The sequence below is a fragment of the Nerophis ophidion genome, linkage group LG24 (assembly GCF_033978795.1).
Source record: "Nerophis ophidion isolate RoL-2023_Sa linkage group LG24, RoL_Noph_v1.0, whole genome shotgun sequence".
In the NCBI taxonomy this organism is placed as follows: domain Eukaryota; kingdom Metazoa; phylum Chordata; class Actinopteri; order Syngnathiformes; family Syngnathidae; genus Nerophis; species Nerophis ophidion.
The window spans coordinates 7,877,652-7,905,584 of record NC_084634.1 but is presented as its reverse complement, the minus strand read 5'-3'; the positions used below and the strand labels follow the sequence as shown (position 1 = coordinate 7,905,584).

Genomic DNA, 27,933 nt, shown 5'->3' with positions numbered 1-27,933 from the left:
CCAGTGGGACGTCGGTGACAATGATGACTATGAGAACCTTGGAGAGGAGGAAAGCAATGGATGTCGAGCGGGTCTAACATGATACTGTGAAAGTTCAATCCATAATGGATCCAACACAGTCGCGAGAGTCCAGTCCAAAGCGGATCCAACACAGCAGCGAGAGTCCCGTTCACAGCGGAGCCAGCAGGAAAAGGAGATGCGATGCAAGTGTAAGCCACTGTGACACTATTGTTCTTTTTTTATTTTCATAAATGTCTAATGATAATGTCAATGAGGTTTTTTTTAATCACTGCTATGCTGAAATTATAACTAATATTGATACTGTTGTTGATAATATTCATTTTTGTTTCATTATTTTTGGTTTGTTCTGTGTCGTGTTTGTGTCTCCTCTCAATTGCTCTGTTTATTGCAGTTCTGAGTGTTGCTGGGTCAGGTTTGGTTTTGGAATTGGATTGCATTGTTATTATATTGTTGTGTAGTGGTTTGTTGGATTGATTAAAAAAAAAAAATCGATTTAAAAAAAAAAAAAGAGAATCGATTCTGAATCACACAACGTATTCAAATCGATTTTTTCCCACATCCCTAATATGAATATATATAAATATATGTATGTATATATATATATATATATATATATATATATATATATATATATATATATATATATATATATATATGTATACATATAAAAATGTGTGTGCATATATGTATATATGTGTATATACATACACATATATATACATACACATATATATACATACATATATATACATATACACATACATATATATATACATATATATGTATATATATATATAAATACACATATATATGTATAAGATATATACACACAGATATACACATATATAAAAACATACATATATATATATATTTATATATATATATATATATAAATAACCATCCATCCATCTTCTACCGCTTATTCCCCCCCCAAAATATATATATATATATATATATATATATATATTCATATACGCATATATACACACATATATATATATAAAACACAAAGGAAAAATAAAAAGTGGTACTGTTTTTAATATATATATATATATATACATAAAGTATATATACACATATATATATATAAACACACACATATATACACTTATTAATACATATATATACGCATATATACAGTATACATATATACACATACATACACACACACACACACATCTATATATATATGTCTTGATTGGATTATCCAGATAATAGTGCTCGATACCGTGGTAGAGCACAATATGTAGGTGTGGGAAAACTCACAAGACTACTTCATCTCTACAGAACTGTTTCATGAGGGGTTCCCTCAATTATCAGGAGATTTTAATGGAAGCATTCACATACAATGGTTTATATAGGGCACAGAGTGGGTGGGTACAGGCAGGCGTAGGGGCGTGGTGATTGGCTCATGTGTTACCTAGGAGTGTGCCGCGCCTCGCCAAGGAGCAGCGAGAACACCAAGAAGCGCATATGCCAAATCTTCAAAGAAAACGGCCTACGGATCACGATTGAAGCCAACAAGCAAACCGTCAACTTCCTCGACGTCACTTTCAACCTGAGAAACAACAGCTACCAACCATTCACGAAACCCAACACAACACTCCAATACGTGCACCACGACAGCAACCATCCACCCACCACCACGAAAAGAATACCTACCGGAATTAATAAAAGGCTATCGATGCTGTCATCTAGCAAAGCTGAATTCGACCAAGCAACCCCCCCGTACCAGAAAGCACTTGATGAAAACGGATACAACTTCACCCTCACCTATGAACCCACCCCAGGAAACCAACCAAAAAAGCGCAGAAAACGAAACAACATCATCTGGTACAATCCGCCATTCAGCAAAAACGTCTCAACCAACATCGGCCGCAAGTTCCTCACTCTGATCGACAAACACTTCCCCAAAGGCAACACCCTAAGAAAAATATTCAACAAGAACAACATTAAATTGAGCTACAGCTGTATGAATAACATACAACAAATCATTTCAAACCACAACAAAGCAATTGCAAAAGGACTGCCCACCCCCAGACTAAACGACTCTGAAACCAATATGGAATGTGACTGTCGCAAGAAACCTGATTGCCCTCTCAACGGAGGGTGCTTACAGACATCAGTCGTTTACCAAGCAAAGGTAACGCGCAAGGACATTAACACATCCGACACATAAGTAGGATTAACCGAAAGATTGTTCAAAACAAAATGGAATAATCCCGACGCCTCCTTTAGAAACCAGACTTTGCGGAATTCTACAGAACTCAGCAAGCACATTTGGAACCTCAAAGACAATCATGTTGGATATTCAATAACATGGCAAATTCTTGCATCCAGCACACCTTACAACAGTGGTTATAAAAGATGCAACCTATGCTTAAAAGAGAAACTGTTTATTATATATCATCCAGATCTATCATCCCTCAACAAGCGCAGTGAAATCATTTCAACATGCCGCCACAGACGGAAACACCTCCTAGGTAACACATGAGCCAATCACCACGCCCCTACGCCTGCCTGTACCCACCCACTCTGTGCCCTATATAAACCATTGTATGTGAATGCTTCCATTAAAATATCCTGATGATTGAGGGAACCCCTCATGAAACAGTTCTGTAGAGATGAAGTAGTCTTGTGATTTTTCCCACACCTACATCCATCCATCATCCATCCATCATCTTCCGCTTATCCGAGGTCGGGTCGCGGGGGAAACAGCCTAAGCAGGGAAACCCAGACTTCCCTCTCCCCAGCCACTTCGTCTAGCTCTTCCCGGGGGATCCCGAGGCGTTCCCAGGCCAGCCGGGAGACATAGTCTTCCCAACGTGTCCTGGGTCTTCCCCGTGGCCTCCTACCGGTTGGACGTGCCCTAAACACCTCCCTAGGGAGGCGTTCGGGTGGCATCCTGACCAGATGCCCGAACCACCTCATCTGGCTCCTCTCGATGTGGAGGAGCAGCGGCTTTACTTTGAGTTCCTCCCGGATGGCAGAGCTTCTCACCCTATCTCTAAGGGAGAGCCCCGCCACACGGCGGAGGAAACTCATTTCGGCCGCTTGTACCCGTGATCTTATCCTTTCGGTCATGACCCAAAGCTCATGACCATAGGTGAGGATGGGAACGTAGATCGACCGGTAAATTGAGAGCTTTGCCTTCCGGCTCAGCTCCTTCTTCACCACAACGGATCGGTACAACGTCCGCATTACTGAGGACGCCGCACCGATCCGCCTGTCGATCTCACGATCCACTCTTCCCTCACTCGTGAACAAGACTCCTAGGTACTTGAACTCCTCCACTTGGGGCAGGGTCTCCTCCCCAACCCGGAGATGGCACTCCACCTTTTTCCGGGCGAGAACCATGGACTCGGATTTGGAGGTGCTGATTCTCATTCCGGTCGCTTCACACTCGGCTGCGAACCGATCCAGCGAGAGCTGAAGATCCCGGTCAGATGAAGCCATCAGGACCACATCATCTGCAAAAAGCAGAGACCTAATCCTGCGGTTACCAAACCGGAACCCCTCAACGCCTTGACTGCGCCTAGAAATTCTGTCCATAAAAGTTATGAACAGAATCGGTGACAAAGGACAGCCTTGGCGGAGTCCAACCCTCACTGGAAATGTGTTCGACTTACTGCCGGCAATGCGAACCAAGCTCTGGCACTGATCGTACAGGGAACGGACCGCCACAATAAGACAGTCCGATACCCCATACTCTCTGAGCACTCCCCACAGGACTTCCCGAGGGACACGGTCGAATGCCTTCTCCAAGTCCACAAAGCACATGTAGACTGGTTGGGCAAACTCCCATGCACCCTCAAGAACCCTGCCGAGAGTATAGAGCTGGTCCACAGTTCCACGACCAGGACGAAAACCACACTGTTCCTCCTGAATCCGAGGTTCGACTATCCGACGTAGCCTCCTCTCCAGTACACCTGAATAAACCTTACCGGGAAGGCTGAGGAGTGTGATCCCACGATAGTTGGAACACACCCTCCGGTCCCCCTTCTTAAAGAGAGGAACCACCACCCCGGTCTGCCAATCCAGAGGTACCGCCCCCGATGTCCACGCGATGCTGCAAAGTCTTGTCAACCAAGACAGCCCCACAGCATCCAGAGCCTTAAGGAACTCCGGGCGGATCTCGTCCACCCCTGGGGCCTTGCCACCGAGGAGCTTTTTAACTACCTCAGCGACCTCAGCCCCAGAAATAGGAGAGTCCACCACAGATTCCCCAGGCACTGCTTCCTCATAGGAAGACGTGTTGGTGGGATTGAGGAGGTCTTCGAAGTATTCCTTCCACCTATCCACAACATCCGCAGTCGAGGTCAGCAGAACACCATCCGCACCATACACGGTGTTGATAGTGCACTGCTTCCCCTTCCTGAGGCGGCGGACGGTGGTCCAGAATCGCTTCGAAGCCGTCCGGAAGTCGTTTTCCATGGCTTCCCCGAACTCTTCCCATGTCCGAGTTTTTGCCTCCGCGACCGCTGAAGCTGCACACCGCTTGGCCTGTCGGTACCTGTCCACTGCCTCCGGAGTCCTATGAGCCAAAAGGACCCGATAGGACTCCTTCTTCAGCTTGACGGCATCCCTCACCGCTGGTGTCCACCAAGGGGTTTTAGGATTGCCGCCCCGACAGGCACCAACTACCTTGCGGCCACAGCTCCGATCTGCCGCCTCGACAATAGAGGTGCGGAACATGGTCCACTCGGACTCAATGTCCAGCACCTCCCTCGTGACATGTTCAAAGTTCTTCCGGAGGTGGGAATTGAAACTTTGTCTGACAGGAGACTCTGCCAGACGTTCCCAGCAGACCCTCACAATGCGTTTGGGCCTCCCAGGTCTGTCCGGCATCCTCCCCCACCATCGCAGCCAACTCACCACCAGGTGGTGATCGGTAGAAAGCTCCGCCCCTCTCTTCACCCGAGTGTCCAAAACATGAGGCCGCAAATCCGATGACACAACTACAAAGTCGATCATGGAACTGCGGCCTAGGGTATCCTGGTGCCAAGTGCACATATGGACACCCTTATGTTTGAACATGGTGTTTGTTATCGACAAACTGTGACGAGCACAAAAGTCCAATAACAAAACACCACTCGGGTTCAGATCCGGGCGGCCATTCTTCCCAATCACGCCTCTCCAGGTTTCACTGTCGTTGCCAACGTGAGCGTTGAAGTCTCCCAGTAGGACAAGGGAATCACCCGGGGGAGCACTTTCCAGTACTCCCTCGAGTGTTCCCAAAAAGGGTGGGTACTCTGAACTGCTGTTTGGTGCATAAGCACAAACAACAGTCAGGACCCGTCCCCCCACCCGAAGGCGGAGGGAGGCTACCCTTTCGTCCACCGGGTTGAACTCCAACGTACAGGCTTTGAGCCGGGGGGAAACAAGAATTGCCACCCCAGCCCGTCGCCTCTCACTGCCGGCAACGCCAGAGTGGAAGAGGGTCCAATCCCTCTCGAGAGAAGTGGTTCCAGAGCCCTTGCTGTGCGTCGAAGTGAGTCCAACTATATCCAGCCGGAATTTCTCGACTTCGCGCACTAGCTCAGGCTCCTTCCCCCCCAGTGACGTGACGTTCCACGTCCCAAGAGCTAGCTTCTGTAGCCGAGGATCGGACCGCCAAGTGCCCTGCCTTCGGCTGTCGCCCAGCTCACAATGCACCCGACCTCTATGGCCCCTGCTATGGGTGGTGAGCCCATTGGAGGGGTGACCCACGTTGCCTCTTCGGGCTGTGCCCGGCCGGGCCCCATGGGAACAGGCCCGGCCACCAGGCGCTCGCCATCGTGCCCCACCTCCGGGCCTGGCTCCAGAGGGGGGCCCCGGTGACCCGCGTCCGGGCGAGGGAAATCTGGGTCCATGGTTTTTCATCTTCATAAAGGTCTTCGAGCTGCTCTTTGTCTGATCCCTCACCTAGAACCTGTTTGCCTTGGGAGACCCTACCAGGGGGCTTTATGCCCCCGGACAACATAGCTCCTAGGATCATTGGGACACGCAAACTCCTCTACCACGATAAGGTTGCAGCTCAGAGAGGAGCCACACCTACATATATATATATATATATATATATATATATATATATATATATACATACATACACAGAGAGGGGCGCGCCGAGGCCGCCTCCGAGATGGGCGTCAGGTGCGTAGATGGCCCACCTGGGCACAGTTATGCAATCACCTCTCAATGTGTAAAAGGGCAGAAAGGGCTAGAGTGCCGCTGGTGAATGAGGAGCAAGTGAGACAGAGAGCAATACACAAACGACGCCGGGGGTGGCTGAAAAGCGACCGGAAGAGTGAGCAGTTAGAAGAGGCGAGAGCTGAAAAGCGACCCGACCTGAACTGAGGTGGTTTTTTGGGTGTTTTTTTTCAGGTTGGGTCGCTTTTCAGCTCTTGCCTCTCAAACCGCTCGCCCTTCCGATTGCTTTTCAACCGTGCCCGGCGCGCCCCGCCTTGCTGCAGGTCCGCCGGCCACCCCTTTTCACAGCATACTACATTAGGTTCTCTAATGTGGTGCTGTATCACACGGAGCCAAACAACCCGGGTAATGGGAATTAAACTTTAGTTGTCACTAAATGTAGAAACTGAATGTGATTGTGAACGTTCTGTCATGTCTGGTAGAAAGTGGGCCGAGTCGGGCTAGGCATGGTGGACTCCAGGCGCAAATGTTACCTGACAGGACGCTGAAATAGGTGGCGTCCTCGTCGTCCTCGTGCGAAGAAGACCCGCCCACATCGACCGTGTGGTCCCACTCCAGTGGGATGGAGTCCACGCTGACGGGGGTCTCTCTCCCGGAGTGCTCCAAAGTTGGACACGTGGTCTGACGCCCGGTGCTGTCTTTCTTAAAGGTGTCCCTCCAGGAAGGGACGCTGCTGGGCTCGGGTGAGTTGTCCAGGTCAGACAGCTCCCTCTCTTCCTCCAGTACCTCCATGTGGAAGAAGACGTTGATTGACAGAGCCTGGGACGGGAACTTTGGCGGACGCGTGGCTACTAACCGGGCGTCTGTGGACCAGGCGCTGGTGGAAACGGGCCACACGTCCAAACACTTCCTGGCAGTACGAGTGGAGCTCCTCCAGCTCGTCCTCGATCAGCACGGCGTCCAGAGCAGCGCTCTTCTGGATCAGGTTCTCCCCGGACACGATGAGGGCGTCAATCTTGTTGGCGTTGAGCGTGATCTCCTGCTGGAAGGCCTGCACAAACAACACCACGTTATGTCGAGTCACTAAGTGGAGACCAACGGAGGAGACGTACCATGAGCTGCCTCATCTTGTCCTCAACGTCGCTCTCAGAGAAGTGCTCCACGTTGGTAAGTTGGAGGTCCATCTCTGTCAGCCAGACCAGGATCCCGTCACGCGTCACCTCAAAGTCCTCTCTCTGAGATGTGAAGTGCTGACCGAAAGAAGAAAAATCAACAAGCAAGAGGATGCGTGAATGAGATGAAGACACAATAGCTTAAAGGGGAACATTATCACCAGACCTATGTAAGCGTCAATATATACCTTGATGGTGCAGAAAAAAGACCATAAAGACTCTAAATGGGCGAACTTTGGCGAATTAAACGCCTTTCTGTTTATCGCTCTGGAGGCGATGACGTCAGAACGTGACGTCGCCGAGGTAATAGAGCCGCCATTTTCATTTTCAACACATTGTAAACATTGGGTCTCAGCTCTGTTATTTTCCGTTTTTTTGACAATTTTTTTGGAACCTCGGAGACATCATGCCTCGTCGGTGTGTTGTCGGAGGGATTCAAGTTGCACCACTGGCCCGAAGATGCGAAAGTGGTAAAAAATCTGCCGCCAGACCCCCATTGAATGTGCGGGAGTGTCTCCACATTTTACCGGCGATGGCAGACATGGCACAGAGATGTATGGATAACCTGCAGATGCATTTGCAACGATAAAGTCAACGAAATCACAAAGGTGAGTTTTGTTGATGTTGACTGCCAGCTAATCAATGATAACATGCTACGCTAATCGATGCTAACATGCTATTTACCGGCGGTGCTAAAGCAGACATGGCACAGAGATGTATGGATAACCTGCAGATGCATTTGCAACGATAAAGTCAACAAATTCACAAAGGTGAGTTTTGTTGATGTTGTTGACTTATGTGCTAATCAGACATATTTGGTCGCGGCGTGACTGCCAGCTAATCGATGCCAACATGCTACGCTAATCGACGCTAACATGCTATTTACCGGAGGTGCTAAAGCAGACATGGCACAGAGATGTATGGATAACCTGCAGATGCATTTGCAACAATAAAGTCAACGAAATCACAAAGGTGAGTTTTGTTGATGTTGACTGCCAGCTAATCGATGATAACATGCTATGCTAATCGATGCTAACATGCTATTTACCGGTGGTGCTAAAGCAGACATGGCACAGAGATGTATGGATAACCTGCAGATGCATTTGCAACGATAAAGTCAACAAATTCACAAAGGTGAGATTTGTTGATGTTGTTGACTTATGTGCTAATCAGACATATTTGTTCGCTGCATGACTGCCAGCTAATCGATGCTAACATGCTACGCTAATCGACGCTAACATGCTATTTACCGGAGGTGCTAAAGCAGACATGGCACAGAGATATATGGATAACCTGCAGATGCATTTGCAACGATAAAGTCAACGAAATCACAAAGGTGAGTTTTGTTGATGTTGACTGCCAGCTAATCGATGCTAACATGCTATGCTAATCAACGCTAACATGCTATTTACTGGCGGTGCTAAAGCAGACATGGCACAGAGATGTATGGATAACCTGCAGATGCATTTGCAACGATAAAGTCAACGAAATCACAAAGGTGAGTTTTGTTGATGTTGACTGCCAGCTAATCGATGCTAACATGCTATGCTACTCTACGCTAACATGCTATTTACTGGCGGTGCTAAAGCAGACATGGCACAGAGATGTATGGATAACCTGCAGATGCATTTGCAACGATAAAGTCAACGAAACCACAAAGGTGAGTTTTGTTGATGTTGACTGCCAGCTAATCGATGATAACATGCTATGCCACATTTAATGCGAAACAAAAACTTACCAATCGACGGATTTAAGTTGCTCCAGTGTCACGAGATGCGAAAGTCCTGATCGTTTGGTCCGCACATTTTACCGGCGATGCTAACGCAGCTATTCGTCCATGCTATGGCTATGAATAGCGTCAATAGCTATTCGCTCAATAGCTTCAGTTTCTTCTTCAATACTTTCATACTCCAACCATCCGTTTCAATACATGTTGAATCGCTTAAGCCGCTGAAATCCGAGTCTGAATCCGAGCTAATGTCGCTATATTTTGCTGTGGTATTCGCCATTGTTTGTTTACATCGGCAGCACTGTATGACGTCACAGGGAAATGGATAGTCGCATCCCAAATAGCGAAAATCAAGCACTTTAAAGCTTTTTTTAGGGATATTCCGAGACCGGTAAAATTTCTTAAAAAAATTCCAAAAATACAACAAGCCACTGGGAACTGATTTTTATTGTTTTTAACCCTTTTGAAATTGTGATAATGTTCCCCTTTAGACCTCATCCTTATCCGTCATCTCACAATGGTCTTTGGTGACTGTCTCTCTCTCTCTGGTGTTATGCTGAGCGTGGTTTAATGTTACCGCTGGCTTTTCGCCCGGTTTTCTCTTGAGTAATTATGGGATGTTGCAGCATGGCAAGCCTATAAAGGTCAGCATCCTCTTCGGTTACGGGGGAACCCATCAGAGCAAACACGCTCCATCTGCCTGCTGGGAGCTTCCTTTTAAAAAGCTCAGGGAGAATCTGGTATGGTTCTAGTTTGGGTCTACATCCGTTTTCCCCTATAACGGTAACTCAGCATCTTAAAAGCCTACTAAAACCCACTACTACCCACCACGCAGTCTGATAGTTTATATATCAATGATGAAATATTAACATTGCAACACATGCCAATACGGCCTTTTTAGTTTACCAAATTGCAATTTTAAATTTCCCGGGAGTTTCGTCTTGAAAACGTCGTGTAATGATGACGTGTTCGCAAGACGTCACGGATTTTTAGGAAGTATGAGCGCTGCACACACACACAGCTAAAAGTCGTCTGCTTTAACCGCATAATTACACAGTATTTTGGACATTTGTGTCGCTGAATCTTTTGCAGTTTGTTCAATTAATAATGGAGAAGTCACAGTAGAAAGATGGAGTTGGGAAGCTTTAGCCTTTAGCCACACAAACACACGGTGATTCCCTGTTTAAAATTCCTGTAAATGAAGCTTTACTATGGATCAGAGCGGTCAAGCGCACAGGGATCCCGACCAAATGTCAACCGGCAGTTTTCGGTGAGAAAATTGTGGTAAAAAGTCGCCTCTTACCGGAGATCAGCTGAGCTTGAGCCATAAAGCTGCCGTCGACTTCCATCAGACACTGGCCTCAAGACACCCGTGGACAAACGCCCTCCGACTATCAGGTACTATTAAACTCACTAAAACACTAGCAACACAATAGAAAGATAAGGGATTTCCCAGAATTATCCTAGTAAATGTGTCTAAAAACATCTGGATTTTTTATTCAATTTTTTTCTAGTCCGTCGCTATCAATATCCTCGGCCACGAATCTTTCATCTTCGCTCAAATTAATGGGGAAATTGCCGGTCCGAATAGCTCATTTTGTTGGAGGCTCCCATTATAAACAATGTGAGGACGTGAGGAGCCCTCACACCGGTGACGTCATTGTCTGCTACTTCCGGCACAGGCAAGGCTTTTTTATCAGCACCAAAAATTGCAAACTTTATCGTGGATGTTCTCTACTAAATCCTTTCAGCAAAAATATGGCAATATGGCGAAATGATCAAGTATGACACATAAGAATGGACCTGCTATCCCCCGTTTGAATAAGAAAATCTCATTTCAGTAGGCCTTTAACACAGCTGATACGCAACTAGTCTGCCAGAGAATAGGAAGACATAGTAAGACTCCCTCAAGATACTGGGGTGTAACGGTTGACGCAGTCGTCCTTTTTGGTTCCGCACAGAGGCGTACCAATCGAAAGACAAAGTACTTCTCCTGCGTCTTGTATTTTTTGGGTAAACAAAGACAAAGTATTCGCCGCGGAAGGTTATAGCCAGTTTCTAGGCGCAGTCAAGGCGTTGAGGGGTTCCGGTTTGGTAACCGCAGGATTAGGCCTCTGCTTTTTGCAGATGATGTAGTCCTGATGGCTTCATCTGACCGGGATCTTCAGCTCTCGCTGGATCGGTTCGCAGCCGGGTGTGAAGCGACCGGAATGAGAATCAGCACTTCCAAGTCCGAGTCCATGGTTCTCGCCCGGAAAAGGGTGGAATGCCATCTCCGGGTTGGGGAGGAGACCCTGCCCCAAGTGGAGGAGTTCAAATACCTAGGAGTCTTGTTCACGAGTGAGGGAAGAGTGGATCGTGAGATCGACAGGCGGATCGGTGCGGCGTCTTCAGTAATGCGGACGTTGTACCGATCCGTTGTGGTGAAGAAGGAGCTGAGCCGGAAGGCAAAGCTCTCAATTTACCGGTCGATCTACGTTCCCATCCTCACCTATGGTCATGAGCTTTGGGTCATGACCGAAAGGACAAGATCACGGGTACAAGCGGCCGAAATGAGTTTCCTCTCCCTTAGAGATAGGGTGAGAAGCTCTGCCATCCGGGAGGAACTCAAAGTAAAGCCGCTGCTCCTTCACATCGAGAGGAGCCAGATGAGGTGGTTCGGGCATCTGGTCAGGATGCCACCCGAACGCCTCCCTAGGGAGGTGTTTAGGGCACGTCCAACCGGTAGGAGGCCACGGGGAAGACCCAGGACACGTTGGGAAGACTATGTCTCCCGGCTGGCCTGGGAACGCCTCGGGATCCCCCGGGAAGAGCTAGACGAAGTGGCTGGGGAGAGGGAAGTCTGGGTTTCCCTGCTTAGGCTGTTGCCCCCACGACCCGACCTCGGATAAGCGGAAAAAGATGGATGGATGAGAAAGAATTCCACCTGAAAAGCTTCAAAAATGTGTCTCCTCATTTCCTGAAGGTTTATTCAGTGTTGTTAAAAGGAAAGGTGATGTAAAACAGTGGTGAACATGCCCTTTCCCAACTACTTTGGCACGTGTTGCAGCCATACAATTCTAAGTTAATTATTATTTGCAAAATATAAATAAAGTTTATGAGTTTGAACACCAAATATCTTGTCTTTGTAGTGCATTCAACTGAATATGGGTTGAAAATCATTTGCAAATCATTGTATTCCGTTTATATTTACATCTAACACAATTTCCCAATACATATGGAAACGGGGTTTGTAGTTGTATTGTTGCTGGTTTTATTGTGATAATTTATTGGCATACGAAGGCAAAAAAAATGAATATTTCTAGTCTTTTCGAAAAAAAAAAACCTCACCTTGAGTCTGCGGAGCACGGCAGCCACGCGCCTCTGCAGGCCGTCCCAGCGCCGGTTGCCCTCGGCCACCATGAGGCGGAGCTTGCTGGCGGCGTCCGTGCGGTTCTCCCGGGCCAGGCGCCGGTACTGTTTGTTGACCAGCTCCAGCTGAGTCAGACGCTCGTGGACCTGTCGCTGGAAGGCCTGAGAGGAGAGCGAGTCAGCCGTCATGTTTGTATAGTCGGTCAATCAATTGGAACACTTGCGTACTCATGAATGCGAGGGTGTGTGCACGCTGGGACATAATGCCCCTGGTAGATTTCGCACTCAGGACGCTCAAAAGTATGCAACGAAGGACACGTACCACCCTCAAAAGTCGCCGTCTTGGCTACGTAGCGGAAGGCTACCAAACAAAAAGCGACTTTGAAGGGAGAAGGTAAATATTGGGATAGCCAATGTAGACTAAGTACAGTCTACAGAGTATTCAGTGTACTGATTAAAGTATTCCATTCCGGACACAACTACAACCCAACGAAGGTCTTAGATAACCTCTCGGGAGAACTTTCCTGCTCACCTCAAACTTCTTCAGCTCCTCCTTGGCGCTGGTGTAGAGGACGTCAGCCGAATCGGGGTTGGCCGCCGTCAGCTCGGACGCCTTGAGCCAGTCCTCGAAGCGAGCGTAGTCGTCCAGGAACTTGCACCAAAGACGCCACGTCTCTTCGATCCTGACCAAAAACACCGGGAAGGTGAGGGCATCAAGTGCTTGCACGACTGATAAGGACTCGGACGTAGGTGAGAAGATTCCTTGAACTGACCTCATTCTCCGTTCCATGGACATAGCGCAGATGTTTCTCCAGCGGCGGTCCAGGCTGCTGGTGGTCTGCAGGATGGAGTCGTTCTCCGAGTCGCTGCCGTAGGCGTCGGCGTCCCGCAGCAGGACGTCGCACAGCGTCAACACCGACGTCACGCTCTCCGTGTGCTGCTCGATATCTCGCTGCAATTCCTGAAGGCCAAAGGACACGCTCGTCATTGATTTTCATTCTGCTGGTAAATGAAAGCCAACGGCGATTATTTGGAATGGTCCATTTATCCATTCTCGTCCACGCATTCAGAATTCTTAGAGGGGAGTCCAGACTTCGTGGTCTCTGTATCTCTTCTAGGTCCACTGGCGGGGGGAACACAGAGCCGTTCCTAAACAAGATCCTTAGAACGTGGACTTTGGCAGGACGGGAAGACTTCACCATGGAGGTGTTCACGAGGTATTTGGACTAAATGCCCAATCTCCCCATGTCTAGCATTAAACGATTACAGTTGGTAGAAAATGCGGCTGCTAGACTTTTGACAAGAACAAGAAAGTTTGATCACATTACGCCTGTACTGGCTCACCTGCACTGGCTTCCTGTGTGACTTTAAGGTTTTACTACTTACGTATAAAATACTACACGGTCTAGTTCCAGCCTATCTTGCCGTTTGTATTGTACCGTATGTCCCGGCAAGAAATCTGCGTTCAAAGGACTCCGGCTTATTAGTGATTCCTAAAGCCCAAAAAAAGTCTGCGGGCTATAGAGCGTTTTCCGTTCGAGCTCCAGTACTCTGGAATGCCCTCCCGGTAACAGTTCGAGATGCTACCTCAGTAGAAGCGTTTAAGTCTCACCTTAAAACTCATTTGTATACTCCAGCCTTTAAATAGACCTCCTTTTTAGACCAGTTGTTCTGCCGCTTCTTTTCTTTTTCTCCACTGTCCCCCCCTCCCCTGTGGAGGGGGTCCGGTCCGATGACCATGGATGAAGTACTGGCTGTCCAGAGTCGGGACCCAGGATGGACCGCTCGTCGGGACCCAGGATGGACCGCTCGCCTGTGTATCGGTTGGGGACATCTCTACGATGCTGATCAGACTCCGCTTGGGATGGTTTCCTGTGGACGGGACTCTCGCTGCTGTCTTGGATCCGCTTTGAACTGAACTCTCGCGGCTGTGTTGAAGCCACTATGGATTGAACTTTTACAGTATCATGTTAGACCCGCTGGACACCATTGCTTTCGGTCCCCTAGGGGTAGTGGGGGGTGGGGGCGGTTTGGGGGGTTGCCCACATATGAGGTCCTCTCCAAAGTTCTCATAGTCATCATTGTCACTGGCGTCCCACTGGGTGTGAGTTTTCCGTGCCCTTATGTGGGTTCTTCCGAGGACGTCGTAGTCGTAGTGGTTTGTACAGTGCTTTGAGACATTTGTGATTTAGGGCTATATAATTAAATATTGATTGATTGATTGATTGATTGATCCATCTCAACTGGCTTCTCTGGATGTGAATGAGCGGAGGTTCTACTTTGAGCCTCCCCGCCGTCTCTTAGGGCAAAGAAACATTCGAGCCTCTTTGTGGATGTAGATAGACGGCAGATCGACCACTAACTCGAGGGCTTTCGGGGTCAGCTCTCTCTTAACCACGAATCCGCAAGCCTCCCCACAACCTGGGACAAGACCTCGCCTCCAACACCTTTTCTGACTGAAAACCATGGCTTCAGATTTGGAGTCTCATCTTAGAAGCTTCAAAAAGCCCAGCGAAAAACTGACGGGCATTTGGAATGGTAGAACTTTGTGTGACTTCAAGAAAATGACTTAATATGTCCAAAGATTTTTTTTCCCTTGCAGTTTTAACCAGGCAGGTAGAAATGATGTTTTTCATTTCAAAAACACACAGAAGACCCCCCCACACCCCCACCCGTCGTCCTCCCTCTCTGACTGTGCGTTAGTGGTCTCCTGTTGGTTGCCGTGGTGACAGCTAAGAGCTTACAGAGCTCATACGCACGGAAATCATTCCATCCGCTAATGGAGACACCTGGAGCCTTTTCGGAAGTCTCTTAAACCCCCGCGTCCGCGTCACTCCGTCATCTGGCCTCATATCCGCTCTAACCTAACAAAATCATCCACCTGGTCCAGTTCCGGACCACCGACTTTCATGGGATTTGTTTTGAGGCTCAGACTGGCACTTAATTGTTGTTTAGTGTGGAAACGTCCTCTCCTTTAGGCTGAGCACACGCATTAGTTCAGGCTTTGGAAGTAGTAATAAGTAAAAACTACTAAGGGGGCTGGCAGGGATTTGAAAGGGGGTTTGCAGGTGAAAGAGGTGGGGGTCACGTCAAAAAGGTGGTGCGGTATAAATGCACCACCTGTTCAGGGGTGGTCCGTAGGGGAATAGGTCAAAAAGGGGGCAGGGCCTAAATGGACCGGATATCAGTAGTTTTGGTGACGTGACCGCAAGATGCAGGAGGTGAGTGAAATGATAACATTTAATAAAAAAAGAAACCAAAAAAATCTCTCACCAGGGAGTGGGGGAAAAGAAAGGAAAAATAAAATTACAAGTCACGGAGATTCTATATTCCTAGAGCCCCAAAAAAAGTCTGCGGGCTATAGAGCGTTTTCCGTTCGGGCTGCAGTACTCTGGAATGCCCTCCCGGTAACAGTTCGAGATGCTACCTCAGTAGAAGCCCTTAAAACTCATCTGTATACTCTAGCCTTTAAATAGACCTCCTTTTTAGACCAGTTGATCTGCCGCTTCTTTTCTTTCTCCTATGTCCCCCCCTCCCTTGTGGAGGGGGTCCGGTCCGATGACCATGGATGAAGTACTGGCTGTCCAGAGTCGAGACCCAGGATGGACCGCTCGTCGGGACCCAGGATGGACCGCTCGCCTGTATCGATTGGGGACATCTCTACGCTGCTGATCCGCCTCCGCTTGAGATGGTTTCCTGTGGACGGGACTCTCGCTGCTGTCTTGGATCTGCTTGGAACTGAACTCTCGCGGCTGTGTTGGAGCCACTATGGATTGAACTTCCACAGTATCTTGTTAGACCCGCTCGACATCCATTGCTTTCGGTCCCCTGGGGGGGGGGGGTTGCCCACATCTGAGGTCCTCTCCAAGGTTTCTCATAGTCAGCATTGTCACCGGCGTCCCACTGGATGTGAATTCTCCCTGCCCACTGGGTGTGAGTTTTCCTTGCCCTTTTGTGGGTTCTTCCGAGGATGTTGTAGTCGTAATGATTTGTGCAGCCCTTTGAGACATTTGTGATTTGGGGCTATATAAATAAACATTGATTGATTGATTGATTGATTGATGTTCTATCATTGGGTGTGGAGGGGGCAGGGCAAAGCAAGCCATGCGAAAATGAACCGACACACACCGCGCAGGACCAAATAGGAGACTGATTGGCAACCGGGCTCAGGTGTGTCCTGGCAGGTGTGGGAGTCAGCACTAAGGACTGACCGGGGAAGTGAAACTGTCAAAATAAGAGTACCTGGCAGGAAGTAAATTACCACACAAAAGGGGGGAAACAAAATACTGAGTCCCAGACATAATTGCCAACATTGACATCTCATAATTCGGGAGATGGGGGGGCAGGGAGGGTGTTTAGGGGATAGCGGGGGTGAATACATTTTCCAGTATTTCATAATAATCCGTTCATGAATCCGTTCGGCCATCGTGTTCAATGGAGAAGTCTGATCTTTCAAATTTGCAGGCAGCATACCCCTTCCCCTTCAAGCTGTCCTGGATGAACTGTTACGTTTTCCAATCATTTTTTAACTTGTAAGCGTACTTCTTCTCACTTGTCTTCTCCATGTCTCTTCTTCGTTCTTCTACTTCGCCTCTGTTATGTTTTTGGACATTACTACTTGCCGTAGTTTTGAATCCGGATGTTGTATTTCAGTGCGCTAACGTGCCGGCTGGAATAAACCCACGCTGAGAAATAGCTCCGTGCCTGCCTACTTTATGGGTTTATAGATAAACCTATGGATAACGGAGTCTCCTTTTCAGGTGAGAGAGGAAACTAAACGCAGTGCCCTTAAGGCACGCCCCCAATATTGTTGTCCGGGTGGAAATCGGGAGAATGGTCGCCCCAGGAGGGGCACTGAAATTCGGGAAAAATCGGGAGGGTTGGCAAGTATGGTCCCAAACCGTCGCAAGGGCGTGGCACCGTACACCACCTATACGTATTCCCGGTTTAGGTTACCCCCGTAGTGTGACGTAATTTCCCACTGACCAGTTGGTGGATTTAGGTCACGCCCCTTTTGACGTCATATCACCCTCAATCCCCACTAAAACATTACCTCCGGAGAAATCAGATGTGTCCGCCAATCTATCCACAGTCGTGCTTACTCTTGTTGTCCAAAACACCTTTCGTTTATTTCGCGCCCTTCCGGGCGTCTCCTGAGTGGCGGCAGAGAACGGGCTCACCTGCTGCTGGGCCAGCTTCCTCTGGATCTCGTCGCCGTGGCAGACGACGTAGACGGGCGGCCGGGACAGCTCGGCCTCCACGCGGGACAACCAGGTGCGCAGGTTGCTCATGTTCTTGTCCAGCTGCTGCACCGTCGCCAGAGTCTCCTTCAGCTTCCTCACCCTCAAACAAGAAGAGACATCTCCAGGTTGGGCGGGCAAGGACTCGACAGAGTAATGACTTCATAACGCGGCGCCACTCTTCGGAGGGAGGACGGAAAAACCTTATCCGTCCCAGTTTGAGCGTAACGACATTTCAAATATTCTTTGGGTTCAGCAATATATACCTCACTAAATAGCAGCAACCACAAGGGGGCGTAACTTAGCTCTCAGGTCAATTTACGACAGTGGTTCACCAGGTACCACCTCAGAAAATACTGGTTACACGCAGTTTGAACAGTAACACTGTTTGAGTATAGAGACATAAAAAGCAGTACTTTGGTCAAATAATTTTATTGGGGAACCACTAGCATAGTTTGAGACTCACCGATCTAAAACATTAGCAGACTGCAAATAGCACTGCAAACTGGGGGGGGGGGGCCGGGGAGGGCCATGTCCCCTTCAGATTCCTGGTATGCCAGTGGTGCGTTCAGGGTGTACATGAATGAGGAACTGAGAGCTGCGCCTGAGCCTGTAGTGGTGATCCGACCACGGTCTACCCCTGACACATTTGTGGACGAGGATGTTTAACAACCAGGGCCGTGACTAGGAGTCAACGACTGCTTTGGGGCGCCGTTCTCCCTAAGTATCTGGTCCCCACGGGAAGGGATGGGGCCCCTCTGCTTCCGGCACGAAAGTGAGTGTGTGAGTAAGTAAGAAAGACTGACTGAGTGAGTGAGTGTTTGTGAAAGAGTGAGAGAGAGAAATCATAATGGCAGCTACATTTGCCATCTTAAAGATCTTAAACAAAATATTTGGGAATGTCCGGCGGGCCAGATCGAAAAGCTTAACGGGCCGCATGTGAGCCCCCGGGCCTTAATTTAGGGTTCCACTGTAATGGATGGTGGCGCCCTACCGTGGCAAAATAAAAGCCGCTACAACTGAAAAACGTGTAAATGGAATTTTCGATTGATTGATTGATACTTTTATTAGTAGATTGCACAGTTCGGTACATATTCCGTACAATTGACCACTAAATGGTTTTTCAACTTGTTTAAGTCGGGGTCCACGTTAATCAATTCATGGTACAAATATATACTATCAACATAATACAGTCATCACACAGGTTAATCATCATAGTATGTACATTGAATTATTTACATTATTTACAATCCGGGGGGTTGGATGGATTTAAGAAGGGGGACCGGAGGGTGTGTTCCAACTATCGTGGGATCACACTCCTCAGCCTTCCCGGTAAGGTTTATTCGGGTGTACTGGAGAGGAGGCTACGCCGGATAGTCGAACCTCGGATTCAGGAGGAACAGTGTGGTTTTCGTCCTGGTCGTGGAACTGTGGACCAGCTCTATACTCTCGGCAGGGTTCTTGAGGGTGCATGGGAGTTTGCCCAACCAGTCTACATGTGCTTCGTAGACTTGGAGAAGGCATTCGACCGTGTCCCTCGGGGAGTCCTGTGGGGAGTGCTCAGAGAGTATGGGGTATCAAACTGTCTTATTGTGGCGGTCCGCTCCCTGTATGATCAGTGCCAGAGCTGGGTCCGCATTGCCGGCAGTAAGTCGAACACATTTCCAGTGAGGGTTGGACTCCGCCAAGGCTGTCCTTTGTCACCGATTCTGTTCATAACTTTTATGGACAGAATTTCTAGGCGCAGTCAAGGCGTTGAGGGGTTCCGGTTTGGTGACCGCAGGATTAGGTCTCTGCTTTTTGCAGACGATGTGGTCCTGTTGGCTTCATCTGACCGGGATCTTCAGCTCTCACTGGATCGGTTCGCAGCCGAGTGTGAAGCGACCGGAATGAGAATCAGCACCTCCAAGTCCGAGTCCATGGTTCTCGCCCGGAAAAGGGTGGAATGCCATCTCCGGGTTGGGGAGGAGACCCTGCCCCAAGTGGAGGAGTTCAAGTACCTAGGAGTCTTGTTCACGAGTGGGGGAAGAGTGGATCGTGAGATCGACAGGCGGATCGGTGCGGCGTCTTCAGTAATGCGGACGTTGTACCGATCCATTGTGGTGAAGAAGGAGCTGAGCCGGAAGGCAAAGCTCTCAATTTACCGTTCGATCTACGTTCCCATCCTCACCTATGGTCATGAGCTTTGGGTCATGACCAAAAGGGTAAGATCACGGGTACAAGCGGCCGAAATGAGTTTCCTCCGCCGTGTGGCGGGGCTCTCCCTTAGAGATAGGGTGAGAAGCTCTGCCATCCGGGAGGAACTCAAAGTAAAGCCGCTGCTCCTCCACATCGAGAGGAGCCAGATGAGGTGGTTCGGGCATCTGGTCAGGATGCCACCCGAACGCCTCCCTAGGGAGGTGTTTAGGGCACGTCCAACCGGTAGGAGGCCACGGGGAAGACCCAGGACACGTTGGGAAGACTATGTCTCCCGGCTGGCCTGGGAACGCCTCGGGATCCCCCGGGAAGAGCTAGACGAAGTGGCTGGGGAGAGGGAAGACTGGGTTTCCCTGCTTAGGCTGTTGCCCCCGCGACCCGACCTCGGATAAGCGGAAGAAGATGGATGGATGGGTTGGATGAGGAGCTTTGGTTGATATCAGTACTTCAGTCATCAACAATTGCATCAACAGAGAAATGTGGACATTGAAACAGTGTAGGTCTTATTTAGTAGGATATGTACAGCCAGCAGAGAACATAGTGAGTTCACATAGCATAAGAGCAAGTAAATATAATAGAAGTACATTTGATTATTTACATTAGGTTATTTATAATCCGGGGAGATGGGATGTGAATGGAGGAGGGTATTAGTAAAGGGTTGAAGTTGCCTGGAGGTGTTTTTTTAGGGCGGTTTTGAAGGAATATAGAATATATAAATTGTATGAATGGATGTATAAAATATCATAAAATATCAATGTTAACTTATATAGCCCTAAATCACGAGTGTCTTAAAGGGCTGCACAAGACACAAATGTCTTTTTCGAAGGTGACGTCACACCAACGATGTCTGACGATTAAAACTGGGGCGATCCAAGTACAGTTCGATGTTTACTAATTACTCAAAAACGAATTGATGCTACATACAGGAAATGACTGCCAAATTGGCCTTCAGTGATGTCCGATTTAAAGAAATACTCCTCGTAATATCATCATTTATGTCACTACATGTCCACGGCTGGAGAAATACCACACAGAAACACAATTTCGCAGTTGAATCGCCGATACAAAACTATTTTCCGGCGCATTTACGAATCAATAAACCCGCATTCGCAATGAAAACATTTCTACACACTATCCTGTCAAAGTTAAAATAATTGTAAAACATACACACTTGAGCTCACTTGAGACCCTGCCCCAAGTGGAGGAGTTCAAGTACCTGGGAGTCTTGTTCACGACTGAGGGAAGAGTGGATCGTGAGATTGACAGGCTGGATCGGTGCGGCGTCTTCAGTAATGCCGACGCTGTATCGATCCGTTGTGGTGAAGAATGAGCTGAGCCGGAAGGCAAAGCTCTCGATTTTACCGGTCGATCTACGTTCCCATCCTCACCTAAGGTCGTGAGCTTTGGGTTATGACCGAAAGGGAAAAGATCACGGGTACGAGCGGCCGAAATGAGTTTCGTCTCCCTTAGAGATAGGGTGAGAAGCTCTGTCATCCGGGAGGAACTCAAAGTAAAGCCGCTGCTCCTCCACATCAAGAAGAGCCAGATGAGGTGGTTCAGGCATAGGGTCAGGATGCCACCAGAACGCCTCCCGAGGGAGGTGTTTAGGGCACGGCCAACCGGTAGGAGGCCACGGGGAAGACCCAGAACACGTTGGGAAGACTATGTCTCCCGGCTGTCCTGAGAACGCCTCGGGATCCTCCGGGAAGAGCTGAACGAAATAGCTGGGGAGAGGGAAGTCTGGGCTTCCCTGCTTAGGCTGATGCCCCTGCGACCCGACCTTGGATAAGCGGAAGAAAATGGATGGAGCTCACAGTTTGAAGCTGTAAGCCAGGGGACCAGCTGGTTGTTGATTGATTCGACTGGAAGTGGCGGACAAACCATTTCATCGGCTGGAACAGCTCAGCTAGCTTCGGGGGTCGGCCCGCCTCATCTCACGAGATCTGGCTTCTCTTAAAAAATATCCTTCTTTAAAAAATTACCATGCAAGTAAAAAACTTCAACCTAATCCACATTTTGCTCTCCTTCGGCCATCGTGCGTTAAGATATCAGATTTCTCCGTCAGCCAAGTCTGGGTTTTGATCGGATACTCACTTTTGAGTCAGGCCCCTTGCGTACGCAGATAGTTTACACTCTGTTTGCTGCACAGTAGCCGTGTTGGTTTGGTGGCCCACCACTTGGTCTACCTCCCTTTAAAAGTCAAGGGACTGAATAGAACCTCTGAACTAAAAGAACTAGGATAAAGTCAAAGGATAAGTCCAAGCAATGTTATTATGGGCTGGGAATGGATGCTTGCTTCACAGCAGGTCCATAATTATTCATCAATCAATCAATCAATCAATGTTTACTTATAAAGCACTAAATCACGAGTGTCTCAAAGAGCTGCACAAGTCAAATGTCAAATGTTATTGAACTGATTATCAACCCAAATTTTTGTATGACTTTTTCCTCATTCAACAGAAACAGAGTACAGAAAGCAGGGGTGTCCAATACCTGGCCCACAGGCCAAATGCAGCCCACCTGCATCTTCGATCTGGCCCGCGAGACCTGGCCAAGCGGGGTGTTTTTCATAACAAACTTACAAATGGCAATTTGTTACCATAATTAAAAGTAAGAAACTCAGGTCAGAGACCATGTTGTGTACTTTTTGGACATCACAAGCACAGAAATTACTTATATGACCCAATTCAAACAACCTTTCCTAGTCATGGTGCAGGAAACAGAAATGTAACTAGCACAAAAAACTCACATGATTACACACTCATTGAACTTTGTGGATATTACATCTAAAAACAAAACACGTCCCGTCACCATAAAATTCTAAATTAGACCCGTTTAAACCCACTGCAAGGCATTATGGGAAAAATGCACAACACTCTCGCCCCACTTATCCATGTTTGACTTTAAGCTTTAAAAAGGGTCCAAACTTTCACATACTCTATTAATTAGATACCCATTATGTTGTTATATCATGCAAACACAAACCCACACATGTGAAGTAAATCATATTTATATAGCGCTTTTCTCTAGTGCCTCAAAGCACTTTTACATAGTGAAACCCAACATCTGAGTTACATTTAAACCGGTGTGGGTGGCACTGGGAGCGGGTGGGTAAAGTGTCTTGCCCAAGAACACCACGGCAGTGACTAAGTTGGCGGAAGAGGGGATCGAACCTGGAACCCTCAAGTTGCTGGCACGGCCGCTCTACCAACCGAGCCGTACCGCCCGACCAGCGGCTACGAGCGAGCAGCTCGCCCAGTCTGTGAGCGTGGTGGTGCCTCGGGATGTGGATGAGAGGTACTCACAGGACGGTGAGGAGAAGACTCCATGGCGACGGATCATTATATGCTCACTGGAACCCCCCCCCCTTTGGCCTTCTCGTTTTCACAAAATCTCGGTGAAAAAAGAGACAAGTGAACGGAGAGTGCCATCCATCCATTCATCTTCTTCCACTTATCCGAGGTCGGGTCGCGGGCCCAGACTTCCCTCTCCCCAGCCACTTCGTCCAGCTCCTCCCAGGGGATCCCGAGGCGTTCCCAGGCCAGCCGGGAGATATAGTCTTCCCAACGTGTCCTGGGTCTTCCCCGTGGCCTCCTACCGGTCGGACGTGCCGTACTCGGGGGTGCACGGCGGCGGTGTTGTGAGCCACAGGATGAAAGTTTGAAGACAGGGAGTCCAGGCCTGCGGGCGTTCGTGTTCGACTGGTAGGTTCCCAAAGATCGACTGGTCGATCAAGATCGAGCGGTTGATCGCGATCGACAGGCTGATCGCGATCGACCGCGATCGACAGGCTGATCGCGATCGACCGCGATCGACTGGTTGATCGCGATCGACAGGTTGATCGCGATTGACTGGTTGATCGCGATCGACTGGTTGATCGCGATCGACTGGTTGATCGTGATCGACTGGTTGATCGCGATCGACTGGTTGATTGCGATCGACTGGTTGATCGCGATCGATGGGTTGATCGCAATCGACCGGTTGATCGCGATCGACCGCTATTGACAGGCTGATCGCGATTGACCGCTATTGACAGGCTGATCGCGATCGATAGGTTCGATCGATGGGTTGATCGCAATCGACCGGTTGATCGCGATCGACCGCTATTGACAGGCTGATCGCGATTGACCGCTATTGACAGGCTGATCGCGATCGATAGGTTCGATCGATGGGTTGATCGCAATCGACCGGTTGATCGCGATCGACCGCTATTGACAGGCTGATCGCGATCGATAGGTTGATCGCGATCGACCGGTTCATCGTGATCGACAGGTTGATCGCGATCGACAGGTTGATCGCGATCGACAGGTTGATCGCGATCGACAGGTTGATCGCGATCGACTGGTTGATCGCGATCGACAGGTTGATCGCGATCGACTGGTTGATCGCGATCGACTGGTTGATCGCGATCGACTGGTTGATCGCGATCGACTGGTTGATCGCGATCGATGGGTTGATCGCGATCGACGGGTTGATCGCGATCAACGGGTCGGGGGCCCCCGGTCCAGAGGATATTTAAGAAGAAGACCAACATTATTACAATGTCAAGAGACCAAAACACGCCGGTGACGCGCCAGCAGGGAGTGCACGTTAAAGCCGGTCCACATTTGTTGAGATCACAGGTTGAGACCATCTGGCTTCTTTATCCATTCACAGCTAAAAAACTGGAAAGGGTGAGCACTGGGTCACCTGACAAACTAATTAGTTTGTTTTGAGAAAAACGAGCAGTGGAACCGGGCCAGTGAGTTATCGTAGAATACAAAAAGATTTAAACATGGATAATAACAACAACAAAGTTTGGGTTCTTCTGACAGCTTCCGGACGATCGTAAGCAGCTTGCGGAGACCTTTTTCAAGTTTATCTGCTTAGCGCTTTAAGCCTTTCCGCAGAGTCTCACACGGAGAACTCAAATCCTAGAAGGCATTTTGGCCCAGGTTTGATCCATTAATGTAGCTTTTAAACAGAATTGCCAGCATGCTAACAGCTAGTATCGAACGCTAACAACCTGTGTTGATACATTGGGATAACACGGGGATATCCATCCATCCATTTTCTACCGCTTGTCCTTTTTGGGGTTGCAGGGGAGTTGCTGGAGCCTATCTCAGCTACATTCGTGCGGAAGGCGGCGTACACCCTGGACAAGTCGCCACCTCATCAAAGGGCCAACACAGATAGACAGACAACATTCACAAACTAGGGACCATTTAGTGTTGCCAATCAACCTATCCCCAGGTGCATGTCTTTGGAGGTGGGAGGAAGCTGGAGTACCCGGAGGGAACTCACGCAGTCACGGGGAGAACATGCAAACTCCGTACAGAAAGATCCAGAGCCCGGGATTGAACTCAGGACTGCTCAGGACCTTCGTATCGTGAGGCAGATGCACCAACCCCAATAGGTGGTTGTTGAAGGGCTGAGTGTAAATGCGACTTGCGTAAAAGTGCCGAAAAACTTCTAACAAAATGTCAATGCTAACAATGCTAAAATAGCTAGCATGCTCGCATTTTCCTTGGAACTTCACTGTGATACCAGCACAGCTGGAAGGAAATTTAAGATGATATGTGAACAGGCTAAATGTATTCCCATTACAAAATGATTTCACACATTTTTCTATTTACGTGAAAACGTCTTTATACTTTTTTAATCAAAATTGAATTTATTTCGGTGCATGTTTTGTACTCCAACTAATTCATGGGAAATACATCGTTCAAAAAGATTTTGTTGTTCGTGCAAAATAACCATTTTAACATCATTAAATGGAAACCTTTAGCGCCGCCCTAGTGGCTCTCTGGAGATCTTTCAAATATATTTGAAAAATGCAAATGCTATTTTTTGTTTTAATTTGGTTTCTGTAGGAGGACAAACATGACACAAACCTCTCTAATTGCTATAAAGCATACTGTTCATATTAAACATGCTTCACTGATTCGAGTATTTGGCGAGCGCCGTTTTGTCCTACTAATTTTGGCGGTCCTTGAACTCAACACAGTTTGTTTACATGTACAACTTTCTCCGACTTTCTAAGACGTGTTTTATGCCACTTCTTTTTCTGTCTCATTTTGTCCACCAAACTTATAACCTTGCGCATGAATGCACAAAGGTGAGTTTTGTTGATGTTATTGACTTATGTGTAGTGCTAATCAGACATATTTGGTCACTGCATGACTAAGCTTATCGATGCTAACATGCTATTTAGGCTAGCTGTATGTACATATTGCATTACTATGCCACATTTGTAGCTATATTTGAGCTCATTTAGTTTCCTTTAAGTCCTCATAATTCAATTTATATCTCATGACACTATCTGTTTGTAATATGGCTTTTAATTTAAGATTTATGTTTGTGTTTTTGGTCCGATATGGCTCTTTCAACATTTTAGGTTGCCGACCCCTGCTATAGACGTTGCTAGCTCAACTACAACTGGGATTTGGACCCACTTTCTTCTGCTTTACAAAATGAGCATTTGTGCACTCTCCCACAAGTGCCATACTTGCCAACCTTGAGACCTCCGAATTCAGGAGATGGAGGGGTTTGAGGTGGGCGTAGTTGGGGGGTGGGGGCTTTGGTGGTAGCGGGAGTGTATATTGTAGCATCCTGGAAGAGTTAATGCTGCAAGGGTTTTGGGTATTTGTTCTGTTGTGTTACGGTGAGGATGTTCTCCCGAAATGTGTTTTGTCATTTTTGTTTGGTGTGGGTTCACAGTGTGGCGCATATTTGTAACAGTGTTAAAGTTGTTTATACGGCCACCCTCAGTGTGACCTGTATGGCTGTTGAGCAAGTATGCGTTGCATTCACTTCTGTGTGTGAAAAACCGTAGATATTATGACATGGCACGCTGTTTGTATGGAGGAAAAACGGATAAAGGCACACCCCCAATATTGTAGTCCGGGTGGAAATCGGGAGAACGGTAGCCCCGGGAGATTTCTGGGAGGGGCACTGAAATTCGGGAGTCTCCCTGGAAAAACAGGAAGGTTGGCAAGTATGACAAGTGCCACTGAAGGTTTTATTGAGGGAACCTGCAGGGTTTCCATTTAACTTCTCTAATTGTGGCAATGCGCCACGGCAAAAAAATGCCACACCTTAAATGCGAGGGTTTTTAAGTCAAAACAAATGAAAGTAATATAATGTATTGTAGAGTCCAGAAAAAGACACGCAAATTCTTAAGCTCTTTTTAACTTTTATTGCCAATCTCGTGCTAACAACGGGGCCAATTCCAACGGGTATTTATAAAATGTTATTCGAAGCGCCGTCATTTATTAATTGACCTTTTGCATGTGCTTATTCATGCAAAATAAGGCCTTGAATGATAAAAAAAAGTTAAAAACAACAACTTGTTTTTAGATTAAATTCTATGTGTTGTTGACTTAAATTAGGTTTTCTTTGTGTTATAAGTATTATAGTGCAGTGTTCATACTTGCGAACCTTGAGACTTCTGAATTCGGGATATATATATATATATATATATATATATATATATATATATATATATATAAACATATATATATATATACACACATACATATATATATATTTATATATACATATATATATACATACATATATACATATATTTATATATACATATATATATATACATACATATATATATACATATACATACATATATATATACATATACATACATATATATATATATACATATATATACATATATATATATATACATATACATATATATATACATATACATATATATACATATACATATATATACATATACATATGTAGATATATACATATACATATATATATACATATACATATATATATATATACATATATATATACATATACATATATATATATATACATATATATATATACATATACATATATATATACATATACATATATATATATATACATATATATATATACATATACATATATATATATATACATATACATATATATATACATATATATATATACATATACATATATATATACATATACATATATACATATGCATATATATATACATATACATATACATATATATATATATATATATATATACAATCTGTTCATGAATGAGTATATCCGTTTGGCCATCGTGTTCAATGGAGAAGTCTAA

At 47.1% G+C, this 27,933-nt stretch overlaps 1 protein-coding gene across 1 annotated transcript in view; it reads right to left on the bottom strand.

Moving 5' to 3' along the window:
* syne2b (spectrin repeat containing, nuclear envelope 2b) overlaps nt 1–27,933 on the bottom strand; it is a 408,840-nt gene that overhangs the window by 37,553 nt on the left and 343,354 nt on the right. Inside the window, exons 110-116 of the mRNA XM_061886295.1 lie at nt 17,583–17,745; nt 13,176–13,363; nt 12,935–13,085; nt 12,382–12,564; nt 7,263–7,400; nt 7,007–7,201; nt 6,684–6,936 (exon numbers count right to left, since the gene is read on the bottom strand). Of these exons, the coding sequence (XP_061742279.1) occupies nt 6,684–6,936; nt 7,007–7,201; nt 7,263–7,400; nt 12,382–12,564; nt 12,935–13,085; nt 13,176–13,363; nt 17,583–17,745 (1,271 nt within the window). The remainder of the gene's footprint in view (nt 1–6,683; nt 6,937–7,006; nt 7,202–7,262; nt 7,401–12,381; nt 12,565–12,934; nt 13,086–13,175; nt 13,364–17,582; nt 17,746–27,933) is intronic.